This window comes from Dendropsophus ebraccatus, chromosome 2 (genome assembly GCF_027789765.1).
Source record: "Dendropsophus ebraccatus isolate aDenEbr1 chromosome 2, aDenEbr1.pat, whole genome shotgun sequence".
Taxonomy (NCBI): domain Eukaryota; kingdom Metazoa; phylum Chordata; class Amphibia; order Anura; family Hylidae; genus Dendropsophus; species Dendropsophus ebraccatus.
In genome coordinates, this window is record NC_091455.1 from 149879069 (window position 1) to 149902561 (window position 23493).

General features: G+C 40.8%; 1 protein-coding gene across 1 annotated transcript in view; it reads left to right on the top strand.

The window, feature by feature from the left end:
- Positions 1-17503, top strand: part of ITGA9 (integrin subunit alpha 9) — a 275552-nt gene extending 258049 nt beyond the window's left edge. Inside the window, exons 25-28 of the mRNA XM_069958509.1 lie at positions 84-203; positions 1889-1990; positions 7540-7659; positions 14100-17503. Of these exons, the coding sequence (XP_069814610.1) occupies positions 84-203; positions 1889-1990; positions 7540-7659; positions 14100-14198 (441 nt within the window). The 3' untranslated portion in view covers positions 14199-17503. The remainder of the gene's footprint in view (positions 1-83; positions 204-1888; positions 1991-7539; positions 7660-14099) is intronic.
- Positions 17504-23493: the final 5990 nt, after the last annotated feature.

Below are 23493 nucleotides of genomic sequence, written 5' to 3' on the forward strand. Positions count from 1 at the left end.
TCCTACATCTCTCCTACCAGAATGCTTTGATGTATATTACATTGTATCTTCAGCCTGACTTAAAATATAATCTATACTTTTAGGATTGTGACAAGTCAAATTGGCCATGTTTAGAGTTGGAATGCAACTTCACGTCACTAGCAAAAGAAGAAACACAAACTATTGATGTTTTTACATTGCTGAATACAGAGATACTGAAAAAGGTAAGGATTTTAAAAAAAATTATTAATTATTAATAATAATAATCCTAAGTCCTAATGTAACTCAACAAGTTTCCCTCATTAAAATAACACTTTGGCTGTCTTATGATATAATGATCTGCTGTGATTCCCGGTACTGTCAGTTTCTATGTGTTAACATGCTCGCAGTGGATTTTTCATTCCGCTGCTACAAGTTTGCAGGTCTTATGATATAATGACTATATAAATTATAATGGCTTTCTAATGAAAGTATTTTTTTTTAATCTTAACTCTAATATAATATACAATATCGTCTATTTTTACAGCAGAGTTATAACATAATACCTACCTTTACACCTTACTACCTTACCGGATCACAGCTGATTTCACACTGCGAGTTCCACACTCTAGTTCTACCACAGCCACACAGAATCATGCTGGGAGTTGTAGTTCTACCACAGCCACACAGGAGCATGCTGAGAGTTGTTCTACCTCAGCCACACAGGTGCATGCTGGAAGTTGTAGTTCTACCACAGCCACACAGAAGCATGCTGAGAGTTGTTCCACCACAGCCACACAGGATCATGCTGGGAGTTGTAGTGGGAGTTTACTTGAGTGCTGGGAATTTACTTGAGGATACATTGCAGCCCCTGCAATTCAGCAGGATATAGCGCCCTAGGCCATCGCCTACCTTTTGTCCCAGCCCTGTGAAGCTACCCTTAATTCCATTTATTAGTACTAGGCCTTTTGGACAAGCAGCTATGTACAAGACTATGGATGTGCATCTGTAGTTTCTGCAGCCATCTGCATTAGCATGTCGGTGCTGTTACAAATAACACCAGTATACAAGTAGTATACTGGTGTTATCCCTATACATAAAACCCCCATACTATTACTGCCCAAACATACTATACCAAGACCAATAATACCAATATACACGCTACAAATAATACCACCACACCATGACCACTATTATTATCATTACATTATGACTATTACCACTATAATATACTGTTTCCAAATAAAATCTACCATATAAACACTAATATTACCAATAATACCAGTATACACAGGAGAATTAAAGGGGTAGTTTGGTGCTGACTTTTATTTTTTAATCTAGCACCACATGACAAAGTTATATAACTTCCTTAAAACATGAACAGAGCAATGTCCCATTGTGTTCAATGGGATTTTCTCTTCAAGGATGATCTTTACTGCTGCTGAATTCTTCTTGCAGAGCCACTAGGGATCCTGGACAGAGTGTATACTATGTGTATACACTCCGGCTGGGATTCCTTAGAAGGGAGCCCTACGTAAGTTCCGTAGTAATCACGGCCATTGTTACAACGGCCGTGATTATTACAAAACTTACGCAGTAGGAAAATGGCCTTATCCTGTAAAAGATTTTTTAGATTTTTTAAGATTTAGGGTAAGTTCACTCTGAGGAATAGGCAAGGAATTGAAGAGGATAGAAAGCGGATCTGCAGCAACATTCCGCAAGTTGATTCAGCTGTGTGAACTAAAGAATGGAAACCCCATTGAACCCAAAGGGACATTGGTCTGTACACATTTTACAGGCAGAATTTCAAGTTGAATCGTGTAAAATTAAGTGCGAATTAAGCTTGAAATTCCTTGCCTATTCCTCAGTGTTAACATACCCTTATGTAAATGTATATGATTGTTTAAATATAATGTGTTATGCTCCACAGGATAGTTCTTCAGTAATTCAATTTGTGACCCGGGCTCATTTATCAGTAGATTTAAAATTACGGGCAGTAGAAATACCACATGGGAACTCACAGGATGCAACAGTAAGTAGTAATTATTCCTCCTTTAATAATCATTTCTGTGTGTGTATTTTAAATAATATCAGGTCTTCTTTACTACAAGTTTGTACTGTAATATTTTGATATAAAAGGACAAGTGCCATGAAAAACTTTTTCCCAGTAATTGAAGCACATTACAAAGTTATATAACTCTGTAATATGCTTTAATCACCTATCAGCCTCCCTTCCCTGTCTTTTCCCCCCTCCACCCCCCAGCAGGAAGTGTCCTAACTCACACAGACCTAATGACTGTCGTCACCGTCACCAAGCTCTTCTCTCAGCTCCTTGTCCTGTTACAGCAGCCCCCCCCACCCTCCCCTGCCTTGTCAGGTGACTCAGCTTGCTCAGCTCCCATTGGCTGAACAACTGCAAGCCATCACTTGGACTGGGGAGGGGGGGCTGCTGTAACAGGACCTAGAGCAGCCCTCCTGCTGATGACTCATCCTCACAAGAAGGAGCTGCCTGGTGACGGTGACGACAGTAATTAGGTCTGTGTGAGTTAGGACACTTCCTGCTGGGGGGTGGAGGGGGGAAAAGACAGGGAAGGGAGGCAGATAGGTGATTGAAGCATATTACAGAGTTATATAACTTTGTAATGTGCTTCAATTACTGGGAAAAAGTTTTTCATGGCACTTGTCCTTTAAGTTGTCATTATATTCTTTTTATTTAACTATGTACAGTATATGACCATGTATAAGATGTTATATTTTTCTGTTTCACTCTCTATTTAATAACAGGATATCATTATAAAGAAAAGTGTGGTGGTTTGCATTCAGAAAAAACATGGATTACATACTTTACATACTTTAATACAGTTAAAATGCTTGTGCAGGCCCCCCAGCAATTGTTCTGGTTTACCCGGACACTGACACTGCTGCTTAGGTTGTAGTTGGGTATCAAATGATCCACAGCCTGATATTGGTCCCTGGCCTGGTGATTTGTCTAGAGCATTCAATTTTAATGCAAGTTATTCAAAGCAACCACAAACTGAAATGAGTCTCTGGATTGCCTTTTTACTTGGCAAAGGATCTAGCAGTTAAACTGCTGTATATGGCTCCTTTCTACTTACCACCCCCATAGCAATGAGAAACTAAAATATGTTTTTGTAAGGAAAGGTCAACAATATTATACGCTTTCCCCTGACACTGCTGTTTGGCAATATCATTCTAAACTTTTGGCTCAGGTATACTAAACCAAAGAGCAAAATAGCTACTTTTCTGTAAATTGAGTTTTCTTTTCACTTGCAAATTAAATCTACAAAGTTTTGGAAGCCTGCTGCTCATTGTTTTGTCATATGCAATAAGAGGATTATATTCTGGCCAAAGGAAAAAAATGAATATATTTGTATGGCTGTCCCAAGCATATTTACAGCAACTGATGGTATTGTGTTCAGACTTTTCATTGTTGCTAGGTAAGATGTTTTTGCTAAAAAGAAAAATGTTTACATGATTCAAAAAAGATTACATACACTTTAATTTGAAATGTGCTGATTAAGATGGGCTAAGTTTGTAGCTCGCAGAAATTCAGATTCTTAAGTTTCCTCCTAGCAAATTGAACATGATGATCACAAACATCTTCCCCAGAAACACAGTAAGTGGCACGTCCTTCTCCTCCCAATTAATAGTGCACCCTTCTTTGTGCCAGTACATAGCCTCGCCCATAGGTAGTCAGGCCCCCATTTGTGCGAATATAAGAAAACCCCGACTTTTTCTCCACTCCTGCACAGGACCTTTCTTCTTCTTCCTCCTCCTCCTCCTCCTCCTCCATTCTCATGTCTGATGTCATGAGCAAGAGAGCATGTGCAATGAGTGACAACATTGATTGTTTAGAGCCAGGGTCAGAGGTCAGTGATAGCTGTGTAACTTCATTTAAATAAATGCAAACTTTTTTCTTTATATGCAGTACCAGCTTCCATTGAGTGGCAGCAGTAAGGGGGAACATTGTCCTGTCTGCTGCCACCAACATTCTTGTTGGGAGCTACAGGGTTGTCTAAGCTCTGCAGTTCCTGAACCCCAGGTGTAATCAAGCACAGTGATTTTTATAGAGCTGGATTACACACACGCACATCTCTGTACTGTACATTCTTATTAGAATATACAGTACCCGGCAGTCATTATGGCTGAGTGCAGCAGCCTCTGCACAGTCCCTGAAGGCTGTATGCTATATATGTGCAGCAGCACTTGATCAGAGCAGGGCAGGTGAACTGCAGAGCCTAGACAGCCCTGCAGTTCCTAACAAGAACTTGCAGACACAGACAGTTTTTACTCTCCCTACTTTCCTTCTAAGAGCCATAACTCTTTTAATTTTCCATGTACAGAGCTGTATGTCCATTGGTACTTAGGAAATTCACCCTTTGCTGTTATGTCCTGATGCACAGCCAGACACCACTTTTCAGTAGTTTTCCTGAAGACTCTCAGCCCATTCCTTAAAGGGTTCCTGTTGTTATAAGTTTTTAAATTTAAACTAACAGGGGATGTGAAATAAAGCATGTTTGCAATTTACATTTATTATTTTTTGTTATCATGCTTTAAAACAAAGCTATGGTTACTTACTTGAAACCTAGGTCTAGTCTCTTGAAGGCAGCTTTTTGGTCTTGCATACAAAGTCCCAGCAAATACAGAGTGTTACAGCTCACTGTGTCTGTCAATCAAATGACTACCTTCTCTCTGAGCGTGCAGATGACAGAGACATCCTGTGTTTGGTCACTTTTAATTCAGATGAATCCAGAGAAGCATTTAGTCTCAAATTTAAAAAACTACTTATGTACATATCCTACAATCCTGTCTCTGAATAGTTAGTATGTCTATAGTGTCTATTGGGTTGGCCACACCTGAACTACTAACCAAGGAACCTATGCTAAACCTCTATGATTTCCACAATGTCCTAGATATAGGGAATATCAAAAAAGAGTAGGGAAATAAAGTTGTATTACCTCAGGGCAACTCTCCATACTACCAGAAAATTCTTCTCAAAAGATTTTTCTGTTCTTCCTATGTGCACACTTTGTTATAGTGGAAATTCTCCCTCAACAGATGTGTCCACGGATGATTGAGAAAAAGAGACTAAACAAAAGAAGTCCCAACCAGGACAGAGTGTCAAGGCTCAGTGTGTCCATCAGTCACATGACTGTCTTCTCTCTGTGAACGCTCAGATGGCCTGGGAAACAGAGGACTTCCTGTTTTCTGACTGAGGAAAAAAAAAACAGTCAGAAAACAGGAAGTGCCCTGTTTTCCATGTTAACTAAAAAAACTAAAATGAATGTATATTGCAAACTTGCTTTATATCACATCTACTGTTTTAGATTCTGTAAGTTATAATGACAGTGACACTTTAACTTTTTGTTTGACCAAATTTGGCTCTAATTGACACAATTATATTGCATAACGTACCTCACCAGTTCATATTTTTCTTACTTCTCTGGTTTGTACATCTTTGTAGTCATTCCATGTTTTTAACATATATTATAATGGATTACCATGTACTAATAAAGAGTATAACTTATTTAATTATATATACTGTTGTGTTGTGTAAAGTTTTGGGGTGATTATATCTATTTATTACATACCATGATTGGTTGTTGTCAGGTCTTTTTCTTGCAGTATTGCTGCACTGCACTGTTGGTTTATTACAGGTTAAACATTATTTATTGCTACACTGCAGTGTTGGTTTGACAGATGGGGAAGTATTTATTGCTGTTTTGTAGTATTGCTTTGTCACTGCTATTTGGCTGGAGCTGTTTGGAGTAATATAGGAGCTGTATGGCTGTGTTTAGCACTGAGTGGTAGAATTTTTTTGTCAGTAATGCTCCAGCATCCGCATAGGTTGGCTGTTGATGTCCAAGTAGAAAACGTTTGAGAAGCCCTGCATCTGATACATTATAGATATGAAAGGTACACATGGCATATTTATGTATATTCTTACAAAATACAATTCCATTCAGTCTGGGAGTAATAGGAATGTCAATAAAACTATACAGTGTTTCACTAAACGTATGTAGATGAAAATGTTTTACCACATTGAAGACTAAGATTCAGTAGCCAAAAGGAGCTATAAAAGCCATTACTGAGGCTGGCATAGAGTGAATACAATATGTTTCTTTGAAATCTAACAATAAAAAATTCTCTCGCTTTCATACCTTGAAGTGAAGTCAGTACTGTTCTAGTCAGTGTGAGTCCTTTTAAGCGAGTCCTGCCTTTATTGTTTTAACACATGCACTACAATTTGTCCGAAAATGTATTTATTATTCTAAATTGTCCATGAAGTGCAGTGTAAGATTTATAGGGTACAACTTTCTACAAGTAACCAGAAATGGGTGAGAATCAATATTGTTCTTTCTCTAAATGCATTTTTATGTAAATAGTATCAGCAACCAACTTTAAAACATGCCTTTCAACGTTTTCAACTTACCTTCATTCTTAAGGGGCCATGCGCTCTTCTATCATGCTGATATTTTACCTTAAAATTCTGCATGATTTTGTTAGAGTAACCCCTTCAGTGTGATAACAAGGTTTTGTTCTCTCTCTGCTGTTATTGAACTCCTGAGTACATATCTATTTCTTTCCATTTGAGGGGAGGTGACCATAGGTTCTTCCTTTCCCTTAGTTGCCAGGCCACTTACAGCAAAGCATGTACAGTACTCCTTACTGCTGTATAATGCCATGACATAGTGCTGGTAAAAGTTCACTGGACTAAACAGGTTGGCAATGTGCTGAGGAATGACTTACAGTACACTCCTATAGTTAGCATGTGGAGGGAGAAGGGGTTGCTGATGTTATGACTTTTGCAAGGGCATATGTGAACGGAAAGGAAAGAAACATCAGAGTACAGCAAGGAAAGGGTTGCATTAGGCACTGCATTTACCATTTGTGGATCCTCTAAACACGGCAAACAAGCTCAAAGATTGTAGGTACACAACCCAGACTCTTTCTCTTCCTCTCCTGCACATAGCACTAGCTAAACTCTGCCCCTTCCTGTGTTTCTAAATTATGTCTCTGTTACTAAAAAATGAACTGAGCCTAACAATAGTCAGGGAACAGTAGACTGCAGAGAAGTGAGACACCTAGTGGCCATGAGGGTACAGTTTTTTTTTCCTGGGGTCATTTTAGGTACACAAAGTGCTTTTTAAATGTGTTACAGATCACATAGGCTATTACATTTAAGAAGTTTTTGGAATGACAGTTGCAGATCTCCACTTATCAAGAAAGACAGGTTCAACAGGCGCTGCTACCTCCAATAGAATGCTTGAGTATATAGCTTATAAAAAAAAACTTACATTTTTAAAAAGTATATTCAAACAATAAAACAAGGATACAGCACAATGCGTTTCCAGCCCGGACCGGCCTCTTTATCAGGTGCCATGCACTTAAACCTTCCATGAGAAAAAAAAAACTATAGAGAATATTTTTTTAGTTTTTAGTAGAAATGTAACACATCAGACAAACACAAGTGTGAAGTAAGCCCTACATATATGCTTGGTATTGAAGCCTCTTTTAATACACTTTCATTATATAAGCCCTTTTTCCTTTTTTTAACAGGTGGTCTTTGAGGCCTTACACAATCAAGAACCACGTGGTTATGTGGTGGGTTGGATCATTGCCATTAGCTTACTAGTTGGAATCCTCATATTTCTATTGCTGGCTGTACTGCTGTGGAAGGTAAGCTACAAAGAATCCCTGAGATTATAACTCTAATTAGGAGCAACCTTACTAGACGGATTATTCAACATTTAAAAAGTTGTCATCAAAGGATTTGAACACTTTATAGCAAAGTTTCCTAACATTCCATAACTTAAAGGAGAAGTCCAGTGAAAGCATTTTATTGCCCCCCAAAAGCTATAAAAATTACCTATATACACTTATTACGGGAAATACTTAAGTAAAGTAAAGTACTTTTTCCCTGCACTTACAACTGCATCAAGGCTTCACTTCCTGGATAAAATGGTGATGTCACGACCCGACTCCCAGAGCTGTGCGGGCCATGGCTGCTGGAGAGGATGATGGCAGAGGGATGCTCAGTGTCCCTCCAGTGCACTGTGTCCCTCAGTGTCCCCCTGCCATCATCCTCTCCAGCAGCTACAGCCTGCACAGCTCTGGGAGTCGGGTTGTGACATCACCATTTTATCCAGGAAGTGAAGCCTTGATGTAGTAGTAAGTGCAGGGAAAAAGCACTTTATAAGCATTTCCTCTTATAAGTGTATATTGGTGATTTGTATAACTTTTGGGGGGCAATACAATACTTTAATAAACATTTTTGCTGGACTTCTCCTTTAATATGTTATGTCACATACAGTACTGTGCAAACGTTAAAGTGTCACTGTCATTTAAATTTTTTGCAGAAATCAATAGTACAGGTGATTTGAAAAAACTTTGTAATTGGGTTTATTAGCCGAAAAATGCATTTTTATCATGAAAAAGCAGTTCAAAGATCTCCCCCTGTCTTCATTGTTCTCTATAGAGAGGGCAGGGGTGGAGGGAGATGGGGCACCAAAACAGGACAACAAAGAGTTAATTTACAGGTAAATCACCAGGCTCTATTCTCTGACTTCAGCATTGACCTCTCTGACCTCTGAATACCAGCTTCACACAGCTCCCTGCTGTGTAATCCTTTGTTCTCTGCTCTCTTCTGCCAACTAATCTCCCTCCTCCCTCCTTGCCTCTCCATAGCACAGACAGGGCCCAACTGTGTAAAAGAATTGAGATTTCTTGATAATGAGCAGTTAATGTTAATGAGAGAGATGGGGGGGGGGACCCGGGAAAAGTCTTAAGGCAGGGGAGGGAAAATGCTGCAAAGTTGTAGACATCTTGGAGAACCACAGGTTCTTCGTTGGTTAAATCCTTCTCTTGCCTTATGTAATCCCAGCCAGACTTGATTATGCGAAGATCAGGGCTCTGTGGGAGTTATATTATCACTTTCAGGATTCCTTGTTCTTCTCTATGCACTGCACCCCCCACATTTTTTTTATTATGCCTTCTTCCCCTCATCTTGTAAGATCTATAAAGGTTTTATTTTTCCACTGAAAGTGCCATATGAGGGCTTATGTTTTGCAGGGCAAGTTGTAATTTTTACTGTTACCCTTTATTAGGGCTGGGCGATATGACCAGAAAATAAAATCTCGATTTTTAAAAAATTTTGGACGATTCTCGATTTAAATCTCGATTTTATTTTTTCTAAATAAACAGAAAATTTTTCTCCCTGCAGCGTCAGATGCTATATTAATCTGTCTGAGACAACAACTGTATTGCTTCCCAGTGTAACAGTGCTCCCCCTGTGCCCCCATGTAGTATAAAGCCCCCTCTATGCCCTATATAAGTAGTATCCCAAATATGTGCCACTCTGTGCCCCCATATAGTATAGATCTTCTTTGTGCCTCCATCTAGGTAGGGTGCAGTAGTGGAGGTATAGTGGATAAGGGGTATGGTAGTACAGGTAAAGATGAGGGGTGTAGTAGTAGTAGTACAGGAATAGATGAGGGGTGACTGGGGCAGCTGGGGGTAGCTGAGGGGGACTGGGGCAGCTGAGGGGGCCTGGGGGTGACTGAGGGAGACAGGGACAGCTGGGGGTGACTGAGGGGGCCTGGGGGTGACTGAGGCAGCCTGGGGGTGACTGGGGCAGCCTGGGGGTGAATGAGGGGGCCTGGGGGTGATTGGGGTGGCCTGGGGGTGACTGAGGGGGCCTGGGGCAGTTGGGGGTGACTGAGGGAGATAGGGGCAGCTGGGGGTGGCTGGGGGTCACTGAGAGAGACAGGGGTGGCTGGGGCAGTTGGGGGTGACTGAGGGAGACAGGAGCAGTTGGTGAATGAGGGAGCCAGGGGCAGCTGGGGTGACTGGGGCAGTTGGGGGTGACTTCAAGCACATCACACACACACAGCTCTTCTAAACACATTAGCACATGTAGGGCTCTGGTGAACACTTTTCACATAGAACTTGCAAAGAGCTTTGCTGCCTGCAAGTACATTATATACACAGAGATCTGCTGTATGCAAGTCACACAAGCAGCCCTGTGCCGTGTATATTACACATACAGCTCTGCTACATAGATATCACATAGAGAGCTCTGCTGCATGTATATTTCCCACCTGCACAGCTCCACATCTTCTGCTCATGTGACCACAAGGCTCCAAATGTCATCATTCTGGCCTGAGCGACTCCTCCCCGACACGTGAGCGGCGGTCACATGGCCGTGACGTCATGAAAGGTTCTTCGCCCTCTCGGATGTAGCGGGGCTTCTTCTTCCTCCACCTGCCCCGGTGTACAGGAGGCGGCGGCCATGCTCGGCTCTCCTGGAGACAGAGCTCAGACTATCTTCCCTGCACCGCTCCACCCGCAAAGATTTTTTGTGAAAATCGAATTTACGATTTTCACAAAAAATCTAATCGATTCTAACATTCTGGGCGAATTAATCGAATTAATTTGCTTAATCGCCCAGCCCTACCCTTTATTTTATCATATTAGGTAATACAAAAGTAGCCAAAAAGTAGTTTGTATGGCAAATTGAAAATAAAATGCAATTATGCACATTTGTTCACTTTGGGGTAAAGCTAACATGACTATGAAACCAACAATACAGCCAGTTGGCACCCCCCAGTTACATTGCAGGGTTGTTGATCAGAACAACAATGACAGCTGTCAAAACTGTTTAGATGCCATGACCAGTATTGATCACATAATCTAAACAATTAAATGACTGCCATCAGAGTGATTTTTAATGTTGATCATGAACAACGGGTGCCATCTGCAAATAGTAGCCAGCGACCTTTGGATATGACACTGCCCAGCTCCTGAGCCTGTGTCATACTCCCTCACCCGAACCATGATGTGTAACTACTTGTCATTGATAGGGAAAGGGTTAATATCACTGGCTGTATGGCTGAGGTTGTTGTCCTGCTAAACAAACATCTGGAGAGTTATAACATACTGCATGTATTGCAAGATATTTAGCAAAACTAGTATCTTTATCTTTGGTACTTTGATTTGAGCCATTGAATACACATACTATATAAGATGTTGTATAGTATATTACTAGGATGTTAGACACACCACAAATACTTTAATAACTGTGGTAGGAAGTTGCGTAAATACTTTTGGAAGACCTACACACTTAGATTAGCTAACAAGCCATGGCAAGGAAATGTGTACACTTCATAGCAGGGAAATGTGACTCTTCAGAATTATTTTGTGTGGAACTAAGATCTTATAGCATATAAAGCTAAAAAATACAGTGTGCTTTTCCTTAAGGAACATATCCAAGCCAATCTAAAAACTCCCAGAACAGAGCGCCTTCTGCTGTCTTTTGGCATTGCCTTCAATTCCGTTGGATGATGTCTTTGTGAGAAAAGGACATTCCAAGATGCATTCCTTATGTTTGCCTTTGTGGATATCCTCTTGCTCATTTTATTGTGACATTCGTTTGCCTGTTTTGGTTCCTGGAAGTAATTAATGACCACAATGAATACCACCCCAACCTCAGTGCATTAAGATGAGAGCCAAGTTCTGTGCATAGTATGAGGTAAAGGAAACTGGGGTCAGAATAGAATACATTATAGATCATTTTGTCATAAGCTTAGAAGGGTTAAATGGTTAAATGCCATACTTACAATATGGCAGTTCTGTATATTATTATGGAAAAGCAAGGAGCAATAAAATAAGTAATAATCCTACTTTGTAGCACAGACACTGATCATGTAGTATGGTATGCATTAGTTTGCAGTATTTGCTTTCTTACAGAGAGGCTCTGTTATACACTACTAAGGTATCACTTTTAAACAGATGGTATTCGTTCAGCTGCTGTACTCAGTGTACTGCAAAAATAGGTATGGAATAGAGTAAAGGGCCTTTTACACGGGCAGATTATTGTGCAAAAATTGGTAAATCGTTCAAATTAAAGTGATAATCTTCTGGCGTTTTATTTTATTAAATCATTTGATTTTATTGAAGCTTTGCTTCTAGGAGAAACTATATTTTTAGTACAGTGGAGACACTATATACACTGGTAAACAACTGGCTAGGCTGCTATAGAATTCAACAACTAGGGCTTTTTTTTTCCTCCTGTGCACTTGGAACTGCTTATGTTTATGAAACCTAATCCTCCTCCCAAGGTGAAGATAAAGGGCCACAAGAATACGAATTAACATATAGAAACAAATACTTCATATACTTAATCTTATTCTGGCTCATATTTCTATTGTGAGACACTGCAATTGTTGGGTATACTGCACAGATCGACAATATAGTAGTGTACAGAAGGCCTAAACCTCTGCATATGTATTGTATACTGTTACCAGTGTCACAGTTAGTAATGTGTACTAAATTTGTGTGTTCAAGGAAGTCATTTAATGTGTATGTAAAATATGCTGTTTTTTTTGTTTTTTTAAAACCTGTGAATGGTCTCATTATTTTACTTGGATATTCGTTTGCTTTGGGAATGTGGTTTTGGGAAACCAGGCCCTCTTTTACTGTAGATTTCATGCCAGCGTGCTTCATGTAAGAACACATTAGTCAGAAATCCTGGCTGGTGCCTTAATAAGCTATGTGCATAGTCCATAAGAGTGTTCCAGAGCTGTTTTGTGAGAAAATCCAAAATGGAGTGAAGAGAAAAATGTCTATTTGTAAAAAAGCTCTGTTCATAGTTCTGATGGAAAATGGTTTAATTCAAATTCTGTATTTAAAGCGGCACTATCAGCAGGTTCTGCCGAGAGACCCTGCTGATATGCCACAGAAGCCCTTTACCTTAGGAGTTGATTGCTGTTATAAAAGCTCCTCTGCACCTCTGCATTCTTAATAAATTCGATTATTGCCCCTATGCAAATGTGGGGCTTAAGAGCATTTAGGGTGTCGCCTATGTCCCGGAGCGCCACTCCGTTCCGCCCAGTCCACCCCCATCTGTCCGACGGGATAGCTTCCTGGCACATGCTCTGGGAAGAGGCCACTATGCATATATGAATATGCATAGTGGGCTGAACTGTGCGGGGCGAGCTGGGCGGGACGGGAGGAGGCTGGCTTGGCAAGCTGGACGGGAGGGGGGCCGGGGGCAGTACAGATGGCGGCGGACTGGGCGGGACAAAGTGGTGCTCTGGGACAAAGGCAACGCCCCAAATGCTCTTAGGCCCAACTTTTACGTAGGGGCAATTAGCAAATTTATGAAGAATGCAGAGGCGCAGAGGAGAGTTTATAACAGCATTTAACTCCTAAGATAAAGGGCTTCTGTGGCATATCAGCAGTTTCTCTTGGCAGATAGTGCTGCTTTAACTTTCCAGTTTCTCTATGCTGTGTGCTGGGGCTAGCTGTGTGGTGGTGTTGCTGCTTGGGGGTGTTGGGTTACTTGGGCACTTGTCATGGTGGCCAGGAGTCATGTTGGGACCCACCCCCGGACAAACAAGCACTGCGTTTGACAGAGAGGATAGCCTAAGTGTAGGTGTAGATACAGGTGCGACAAAAATAGAACAGAGTCCAGTGATTTAACCGGGGTAACTTTTTTTTACTGGAAGAACTTCAGTGGAATACAATACAGTTACAGTAATAACTTTGAGAGCAGGTGACAGGTGGTTAGAAGTACTTGTACAGAGAAGAGAGTAGGGTGCCTTGTCCATGTAGCAGTGTACTCTGCAGGGATGAGCTAGAGAAGTGTTGAAGAGTAAAGAATACTCATACTCACGTTTAGAAATTGTGCTATCTTACCGCTTTGTGCCCTAACCAGTTCAGCAAGTGCCAGGTTGGGTAGTAGGAGACGGAGGCCTTTACAACTGGGTGTAGCAGACTTTTCAAGACTTCCCAAAAGAGCCGTGAGCAGACAGTAGAATACGTCAGCTTCCAGATATTTGTCCTACTGGGGTTAGTACCTAGCTGTGGTTGCTGCCCTTAAACTAGTTAAGAGAGATAAGTCATCTGACTGCCTCAATCATACTGCCAACCTAATATCTGTAGTGTTTATGGCATGTATATTGCCATGTATATTCTTTTCTATTTAGGAAATTTTACAGGCTATTTGAAATTGGGTTTCTAAACCTAACAACTTTTCTAACTAAATTGAAATAATCACAATGTTCCGCCATTCTTTTCTGTTCTATATAACACCCTCTTTGTGCTTTGCCTCCTTTTAGTTGGGCTTCTTCCGCCGGAGGTACAAAGAAATCATTGAAGCAGAAAGAAATCGGAAAGACTATGAAGAAAGTTGGGACTGGGTGCAGAAAAATCAGTGAGCAGCATTTGGCAGCCGGGTCACCTGACACACATTTGCTAGCTGATTGGCTCTGCTCTTGTATCTTTCATATGTGGAAGAAAAAAAACCTTCTCCAGATTTTCCGGAGGCTTGTTGATGCTGTTTATTCCTTTATCAGGCTGACTAGCAAAGAAGAGTGTGTCCCGAGGCAACCACTACAGCAACATGAAGTGACTGGAGCAAAGAGACAGTATGCTGCAGAGAATGGCAATATTTATGGATCCATCGTAAAGTACGTGGTGAAACTTCAGGGAAAAGCTATTACCAAGAAGTATTTTTTTTTTTTTTTATAAATATTCAACTTTTATACTGAACTTGTCTTTATATTTGAAGATATACTGTATGTAATGAAGAGCTGTACAGTTCTCTAACGCACTGATGCCTGGCTACTTGTATTGATCCCACCAAGCTGTACATTCATGAATAACCTGATGACAACAGCAATTGTAAATAGTTGCACTGAACTGCAGATTCTAAATGCACACCCTTGGGATGAAGTTCCTGTAGATCAGTGGTCTCCATCCTGCGCTCTCCAGATTCTTTAAAACTACAACTCCCAGATACAGGTTGTCAGGCCATGCTTGGTGTTGTAGTTTCACATCACCAAGAAAATGACCTGTAGGAGACCATTGCTCTGAATAAAGCTTTATTCTTTAGAGTGCTAATTTTGGTGGGATCAGTGTCCCTGCATATTGTATACATGTATAGATTTATACAATAGATTTATACTAGCGTTGATGTACATAAACACACACACATTTTAGAACTATTATGTATTTCAATAAATTATATGATTTCCCAATCATCACAAGACTCAGTACCTCGATTGCATTTGTGTGTAGTGCTTCTACAAGTGTGTGAGCTGTTATCTGTAAAGAAGAAGAAAAAGTGAAAGGCGAGAATAATAAAAAAAGATATATTATTGCTGCTTTGTAATTACGGTATATATGCATTATACATGATCACTGTCTCATCCTATAGTTACAGAAAAAGCCAACTAAAGATAATCCTAAGGCAGCATGGGGAAAATGAGAGATTTGTGGTTTATGTGATTCCAATGCCTTCACTGTTTTACAAATGTTTCATATTTTTAGGATTATGTAATACAGACATAACAGCACTGATTTACATTATGTAGGGGATGATATCAATATCACCGAGCATAAGGATATATCTTATAGGGTATTATGGTATATATGTATGGTGCATATATTTAACCTACTGTATCTTAGACTTGTGAGAGGTCCATTTTATAACAAGTAATTGTTATACTGCACTTTTCACAACAAAGTTAGGGTATGTTCACACACAGTTCTTTTTGTAAAAAAAACGGCAGCTGTTTTCAATGAAAACTGTGGCCATTCTTTTCAGCCTGGGCCGCATTGCATTGAAATCAATGCAATGCCACCCATTCCATACACACGCTGCACCGACAATGGCTGTTGTTAGGTGCGGCCATGCAAAAAAATTAACATGCCCACAACCAGTGGTCGTTATCAATCTTCCATGCACACACGGATGCAGTCTGTTATCTGTGGTGTGTATGGAAATCACCACTTTTTTTTATTTCCATACACACCCTGAAAGGGCCGCATGGAAAACAATGTTCCTGCGGCTGTCAGAGCTCTGACAGCCGCAGGAACGTGCCAAACACCGGCTGTTGTTCGGACAGTATAACAATAACAAGGTTGTTGTTATACTATGTGTGAACATAGCCTTAAGTGTTACTATTCACAAAATTTATGACGTCATAGAGGTAGCAAAGTTTTGATCAGTCAGAGTGAGAGTTCAGACCCCCACTGAATGCTAAAATTAGACGGTTCTCTGCTTTTCCTGGCTTGTTGCTGGGCAGGAAAGCCCTGTAATGCAATGTCTCCCGTCAGGCATTATGTATCAATATCATGCCAGCAGCGGGGATACTCTTTGAATTTCCATGGCACTGTAATGACACAGCTGTGCGGCTGTGTCATTACAGTGCCGCAGAGAGTCAAAGAATTTCTCTGCTGCCAGCATATTGATACATCATGCAGGGCGGGGAGACATTAAATTACAGGGCTTCCCCATCCGTAGGGTCGGTAAAATATGGGATGTGGGAATAAGGCCATAGGCTCCGAAGACATACTATAGAATAGGACAGGGAGAGCAGCGAGCGACAGAGTGAAGCGATCTGTCATGCACTTCTCCTGGCTGGTTCTAGCAATCAGGGGAGTGTCAAACTAGTTGTACAGCTGAGAAACGTGGCATGATAAGCTCTAGTAATTCTTTTTGATAGATATAATTCTTTCTAATAGTGTATGTGTTAGTAGTTTGTGTCACTTGTTATAATTTGTAGTAGGATTTTTTTTGTTTTGGTGAACAGCCCGTAAAATTACATAAAATTTTAACCTATTTGTAAATAGGCTTAAAGGTGGCTCCATGTGATCTCCTCAAAGGGAGATTCATACAATTTACTTCTAAAGAAATCAGATGAGACAGCCATGAAATTGAATGTGGGTTAGTGCTGTGAATCTCCACCAGTATAGTAGCTTATGTTGTACCATCTAAACTTTGTACCTTAAACCACTTTGCAAACAATTTGTCACTGTGTAAATGGTGCACAAAAAACTGAATACAGCCAGGGGGAAAGATTTATCAAAGGGTGTAAAATGCCCACAGCAACCAATCAGGGCTTAGCTTTCATTTTCATACTAGAGCTGAAAGCTGAGCTGTGATTGGTTGCTGTGGGTATTTTACACCCTTTGATAAATCTGGGGCAGTATATCTAATTTTAACATTTCATTTATAGTTGCCCATGTGAAATGCGAAATGATAAAGCCATAGCGGAGGGTGTGTATTTATGTATTCACAGAATACATTAGGCTTTATAATGCACAGCTCTGCTTAATATGCTCCCTCAATATGTACCGTCAATGCACAGACCTGCCATAGCCCGCCCCTTCTAATAACTATTAGTTAAGAGGGGTAGGGCGGTCACCCTCAGTGCACCAAAACACCATATTAAATAAATTCCTAAGATCTAGAAAATGGCACAGAGGATGAAGGTAAGAAAATTACCTTCATCGTCAGCGCTGTGTGCACTATAGGGACATACAGTATCAGCAGGTTAGATAGTGACAATTGTTATGCCTATTCTCAGGATTGGTAAGGGTCTCAGCAGTCGGACCCCCCAGTTTTTTGCCATCCTATGGATAGGGGGATAACATCTTGAAATAGGAATACCCCTTTAAAGGGAACCAATCAGCCCGTTTGGGCTGATATGGTTCCCTTGAGCATTGTATAAAGCACCTGGAGCAGCCCCGGCACGTACCGTCCGTGGCCGCAGCAGGTGCTTTATAACGGAGAAAATTACTTTTATTCCCCGGCTCGTGACTAGATACGGGCGGGAAAGTAGTCATGGTGGGAGGCTCCCTGCTCGTATCTAGTCACTGCGCTCTGCCTGTCAGCACGCTCGGCGGGATGATTGACAGGCAGAGAGGCCAGTAACTGACCTCTCTGCCTGTCAATCATCCCCTCTGAGCGCACTGACAGGCAGAGCGCAATGACTAGATACGAGCGGGGAGCCGCCCACCATGACTACTTCCCCGCTCGTATCAAGTCACGAGCCAGGGAATAAAAGTCATTTTCTCCGTTATAAAGCACCTGCTGCGGCCACGGACGGTACGTGACGGGGCCGCTCCAGGTGCTTTATACAATGCTCAAGGGAACCATATCAGCCCAAACGGGCTGATTGGTTCCCTTTATTTTACTTGGTTCCTAGTAAATTCTAAATTAATGACATATTTCACCAAATACACAGATCATAAAAAATTATATTTTTTTTATTGTATCAAGAGTATTGTGAAGAACATATTTCCATTATTTTGTTATGGATAAGTTTATATATTCACTTAAAATAGAAAGAAATTTATCATTTAAAGCTGCATGAACACAACACAAGCATACTATCACATCCATATTATAGCTGCAACACCTAATAGATAAGTGCTTCTTAATTCCAGTCCTCAGGCCTCACCAACAGGTGATGGTTTGAGGATTTCCTTAGTATTTCACAGGTGATATAATTATAGTCAGTGCATCAGGAATTTTCTTTGTATGGAAAATCCTCAAAACATGGCCCTTTGGTGGGTCATGGGGACTGGAATTGAGAAGCACTGGTTTAGAAAAATTATACAGTTTGAGAACATCTTTTTTATTTCAATTTTTGAAGGAAGATTTTTTTCTGGTCACCTAATGGATGCACAGTACAGGGATATGAGCTGTGTCTTGTAGAGAGCTTTCTACCTGTGTTCATGTTTTTGCCAACGCTGGAATCATCTGGTTCTGGATTGGAAATGGCATGATCTGGTTCAGTCACTAGACTGGAAATCTGGAAATGGCACAGGATCACAGGTGAAAATATTCAGTTTTTCTAAGGCAATAGTTTGGCCTTTACTAGGAAATGAATGTCACATCCTAGTTTGCAGGTACAAATTATGTTTGCTATTCAAAAAGAAAGGCTTGATGAATGTTAAAGGGGGAAATGGCCATATAGCTGATCCAGGATCACCTAGTGCACGCATGTGAATCTCACTATATAAAAATCACTGCATTCATTGCCAAGTCGATGTATCCTATTCCTTAGTATAGAGTTGTGTTTTTTTGCAATATACAAGACAAATGTTGCAGTTGTCCTTTGTTGCAGTTGTCTGTATTGTGTATATTGATATTGTTCTAATTTATTAACATGTGGTATATGCAAAAACCATTGAATCTAACTTTGCTGTTTGCAAATGATGTAAAGTTCATTAAAGGGTTATCACATGAACCATGCATATAGTTACTAAGGACAAATTTGAAGCTATTTTAATCATTGTTATTTTGAGTTTGTTGTTGTGTACAGGAGCACATAAAATATATATTGCACAGAGGTTAGAATTTATATTTATATGCCTATATATACACACATCTGTATGAAAAGCACATAGGTATATTGATTGATCTCTTTACAGACTATATGAATACCTGGTCTAGCATGAATTCCAAATCAATTTTCTTTTCATTCATTTTAGAAATATTAGAATATTCCTTCTCCTCACAGAGAAATCTTAGTTATAATAGCTATCTGCTATTTGTAAATGCAGTTATTTTTCACCATGAACTGTATTGAGTCTTATCACCTGATTCTGATTTACCGTACGTGCACTGTGGAATTGTTCAAATGTGTTTTTTGGGAAAGGGGCAATAAAATATAAAATAATTTAAACCACTGTCATTGTGTTTTAAGTTGTATCCTTCCCAATAGACAAACTTGGCTATGTCGACTAGGCTGCCAGAAAATAACCACAAAGAGGATATTGTAGACACAGCCAGTGAGCCTACTTGCCACAAGGCCAAGGCGACTGCAGGCAACTTGACAATGGTCCCAAACCTGAGACGAAGGTGTAAACACAAAACAAAGATAAGACAGACAAACATCAAGGGACCAACAGACAACGTGGTACAAAGTCAGAATCCAAAGAGTAGTCAGAAAAAAACAAAAGCTGAGGTCAAATAAGCTAAGTAAACAAATACAAAGAATACAGAGGGTATGCTAAAGGTCCTATTCCACAGAGCGATTATCGGACGATATCGGCCGTTACAGCCAATAGTCGCCCCGTGGAATAGAAGGCAATGATCAGCCGACATTGTTCATGTCGGTTGATCGTTGAAGTTGTTTGTTTTTCAACATGTTGAAAAGCAAACGACTCATACAGCAATGATCTGCTGCCGACACTCCGTGGAATAGGACCACTGCTGTATGTTATGGGCTGCCCGGACGATCCAGCGATTACCTGGGCATCTCCCCCACGCACCCCCCCCCCCGCACCCCTGGACTCACCCGCTTGTTGCTGCCGCGTGGAATAGCGGCACCAGCGAACAGGGAACAAGGAGCAAACGAGCGCTGATAGCGCTCGTTTGCTCCTCATAGTCGCTCCATGGTATAGGGGCTTAAGCTTGCTCAGTGAGACCAAGTAACTACCAATCAGGAAGGGGCTGGTGAACTGTTTATGTAAAGTCCTTCAACTGTCCATCACCACTCTGACTTGGTTAAGCTGCAACTAAATTTTTTTTATTCTTACATTCAAAAGAAGACATCACATAGTACAAACCAACTATAATTTTATTAAAAAATGATAGCATGTGTGTCAGTCACTACTTAATGCTGCTTTCAGATATGGCAACAAAGGGCCCTATTACACTGAGCAATTATTGGCCTCCCTTGGCGGATTACTGACACGCTGAAAGGCAACGATCAGCCAACATGCACATGGTGTGTAATGGAAGCGGCAGCAGCAGACCACCACTGACTTCAATGGGCCATCTGAAAGATCCAAGGATCATTTGGTAGCCCCTCCTGGTGCTCCCTGCTCGGTCTGTGCGTGCAATAGCGCAGTGCAGCGGGCAGGAAACAAAAGGGAAGCCAGCGCTGAGCTAACAGGTTGGCACTCGCTTCCTCAACGTATCAAGCTGTGTAATATGGTCCTAAGGCTCAGCAACAGATTCCCTTTAATTCCTTTTACCATATCCACATATATCAGCTTAAAAATGTTAAACCACATTTATAGATTTGAACCATAAAGTGTAGGGCTTCACAAGCCATCTGAAAGTGTCCTGTGGTATCTGAGACATTAGGAGCAGATCCTCTAAAGGAATACTGCCAAAATCGCAAGTTTTGGCAGTATGAAGGGGTCCGACTGCTGGGACCTCCACTGATCCCAAGAACGAAGTAAAATTGTCCCCCAAATGAACTGAGCACAGCAGGCCTGCATGGCAGGCGATTTATCCTAAAGGCGCTTCCGAGTTTTGTCAGCTTCTCATCCCCTATCAATAGAGGATTTTGGGAATAGTAATTTAAGCTTTATAAGTTGTGAAGTAAGGCCTCCAAACTTTGTTTAATAACGCCTTATTGGAGATTTAACTATGACTATTAACTAAATAGTCAGAGAAAATACTTATCCACATGTCTGTAAACTGTAAAAAAAAGTGCGTAATTGGGGCACCATAAGCTATTTATTTAGCCATTTTCGGGGGTTTAAGTACAGGTCCTCTTTAAATGGATGATGAAGGAAAGAGCTATTCAAGCCTAAGCAAGAGGTAAATAGAAAAGAAGAAAAGCATGAGATTAAAGAGAATAATAGCAGGGAACAAAAAAACAAGGGATGTCTGGGTAGTACATTAAAGTCACCCACTTCTTTCTAGAAGTAACAGTGGTATCATTGTATTTGCTGCTGTAACAATATGTCTGAGGCCGCTTTCACATAGCAGAATCATAGTCTGTTTGTTACATCAGAATTTGTAAATCAAACCTAGAAATAATTTTACAAATTCTAAACCACAGGGGGGAATCACATTTCTCAGTGGTTCCACTTCTAGTTTTAGCTGATAAATACTTTAATATCAATATACTGAACAAAATACTGATGTGTAAAAATGTAACTATGTAAAATGGCCTTTGGATATCTATAAGGTGATCACTAGTTACAATCACCTTTTACGCTGGTTCCATGAGTTGCTGTGCCTGCTGTTCTTGGTAGTTCTATCTCTGCCCTTAAAGGGGTTATCCAGTGCTACAACACGACTCTTGTCTCCAGTTCAGGTGCAGTTTGCAATTAGGCTCCATTCACTTCAATGGAACTGAGCAGCAAAACGCCACCCAAGTTGGACACAAGAGTGGGGCTGTCTCTGGAAGAAAGTGGCCATGTTTTTGTAGCGTTGGATAACCCCTTTAATGTTTGATCCTTTCCAATACAATCAGAAGTAAATTTTATGTGAGTATTAACAGGATTGATATTTTATATAATTTAATCCTATTAAAAACTGGTAGCTTTGGAGGTTAAAGTGATCAATGAGTGTTATGTGTTGCTGCAAATTTTACAAGCAAAAAAGATGTTTAGGATGATCAGAAAATTGACTTCTCTTGTCATCTTAGGAAAAGAATATGTCGGTCTGAGGTTCAAGGAGAAGGCAATTTAAACTGGTCAGCCTAACAATTCATGTCAAGCCCATTGCATCACCTACTCCTGTGAGAAGGTCATATTATCAGGTGGAGTGGAATCTTTTATAAATTCCAGAATAAGTGTTCAACATAGAAGCCATATTGAACTATATGTCTAAATGGTAAGACAATTCAGCAGTTGTTCCCTACCCTCCGGCATGTCTTTAACAATAATCCACAGTTTCATATTCCAATATCTGGTAATTAGTGATGAGCGAGTACTAAAATGCTCGGGTGTTTGTTACTCAAGACGAATATTTCCCGATACTCGGGTGCTCGTTTCGAGTAATGAACCCCATTGAAGTCAATGGGAAATTCAAGCATTTTTGCAGGGGACCCAAGTTCCGTAGAGGGAAGGTCATGTGAAAACCTGTCAACCTCAGAAAATGATGGAAACACTACGTAAATGAACAGGAAACAGCAGGGGCAGCATGCATGGATGCCTCTGAGGCAGAGCAGTTTCTAGGCCATTTGGGCTACAGGGCGACTGTGAAAAAAGCGCCCCCCCCCCCCCCAAGCAGGTGCAGGTCCCACTGAATTTACTAGTGCTGGGTTCACGCTACGTTTTTGCACTTGTGTGCATTTATTTTGATTCGTTTTTTCACTGACTTCCATTATAAAAAAAAACAAAAAAACACGCATCTGCTTTTTTAACGTGCACAAAAACGTGGTAGACTGAATTTTGTGTACGTTAAAAAAAGGATGCGTTCTGAGATGATTGACAGGAAAAGAGGCTTCTAACCAACCTCTTTTCCTGTCAGTCATCCTGCAGAGTTCGCGGACAGGCAGAGAGCCGTGACTAGTCACAGCCCAGATGACTAGTTCCCGGCTCTCTGCTTGTTTCATGCGCCAAAATAATAGACTTCATTTCAGCAGCTTATTACATACCCACAGCAGAATTTACATCCCGCTGCAAGTATGTAACCCGGCCCCTTTAACCCCCAGCATAAATTACCTGCTCAGTGCTGCGGCTGCATGTGAGGCTCTCATTAGTCCTGCTCAGCCAATCAGTGACTGCAGCGGGGCTGTGCACTTATTGGCTTAGCGGGACCAACCAAGGTAATGTATGCTGCGGGCAGCAGGGGGTTAAAGGGGCTGGGTTACATACTCGCAGGGGAATGTAAGTTCTGCTGCAGGTATGTAACCCTATTGAAAATCACACTACCAGACTCGCAGCATGAAATCCGCTGCGAATCCGGTACATGTGAAGCTACCCTAAGTTCTCTCATCTCTAGTATATACAGACAGATCGATAGATATG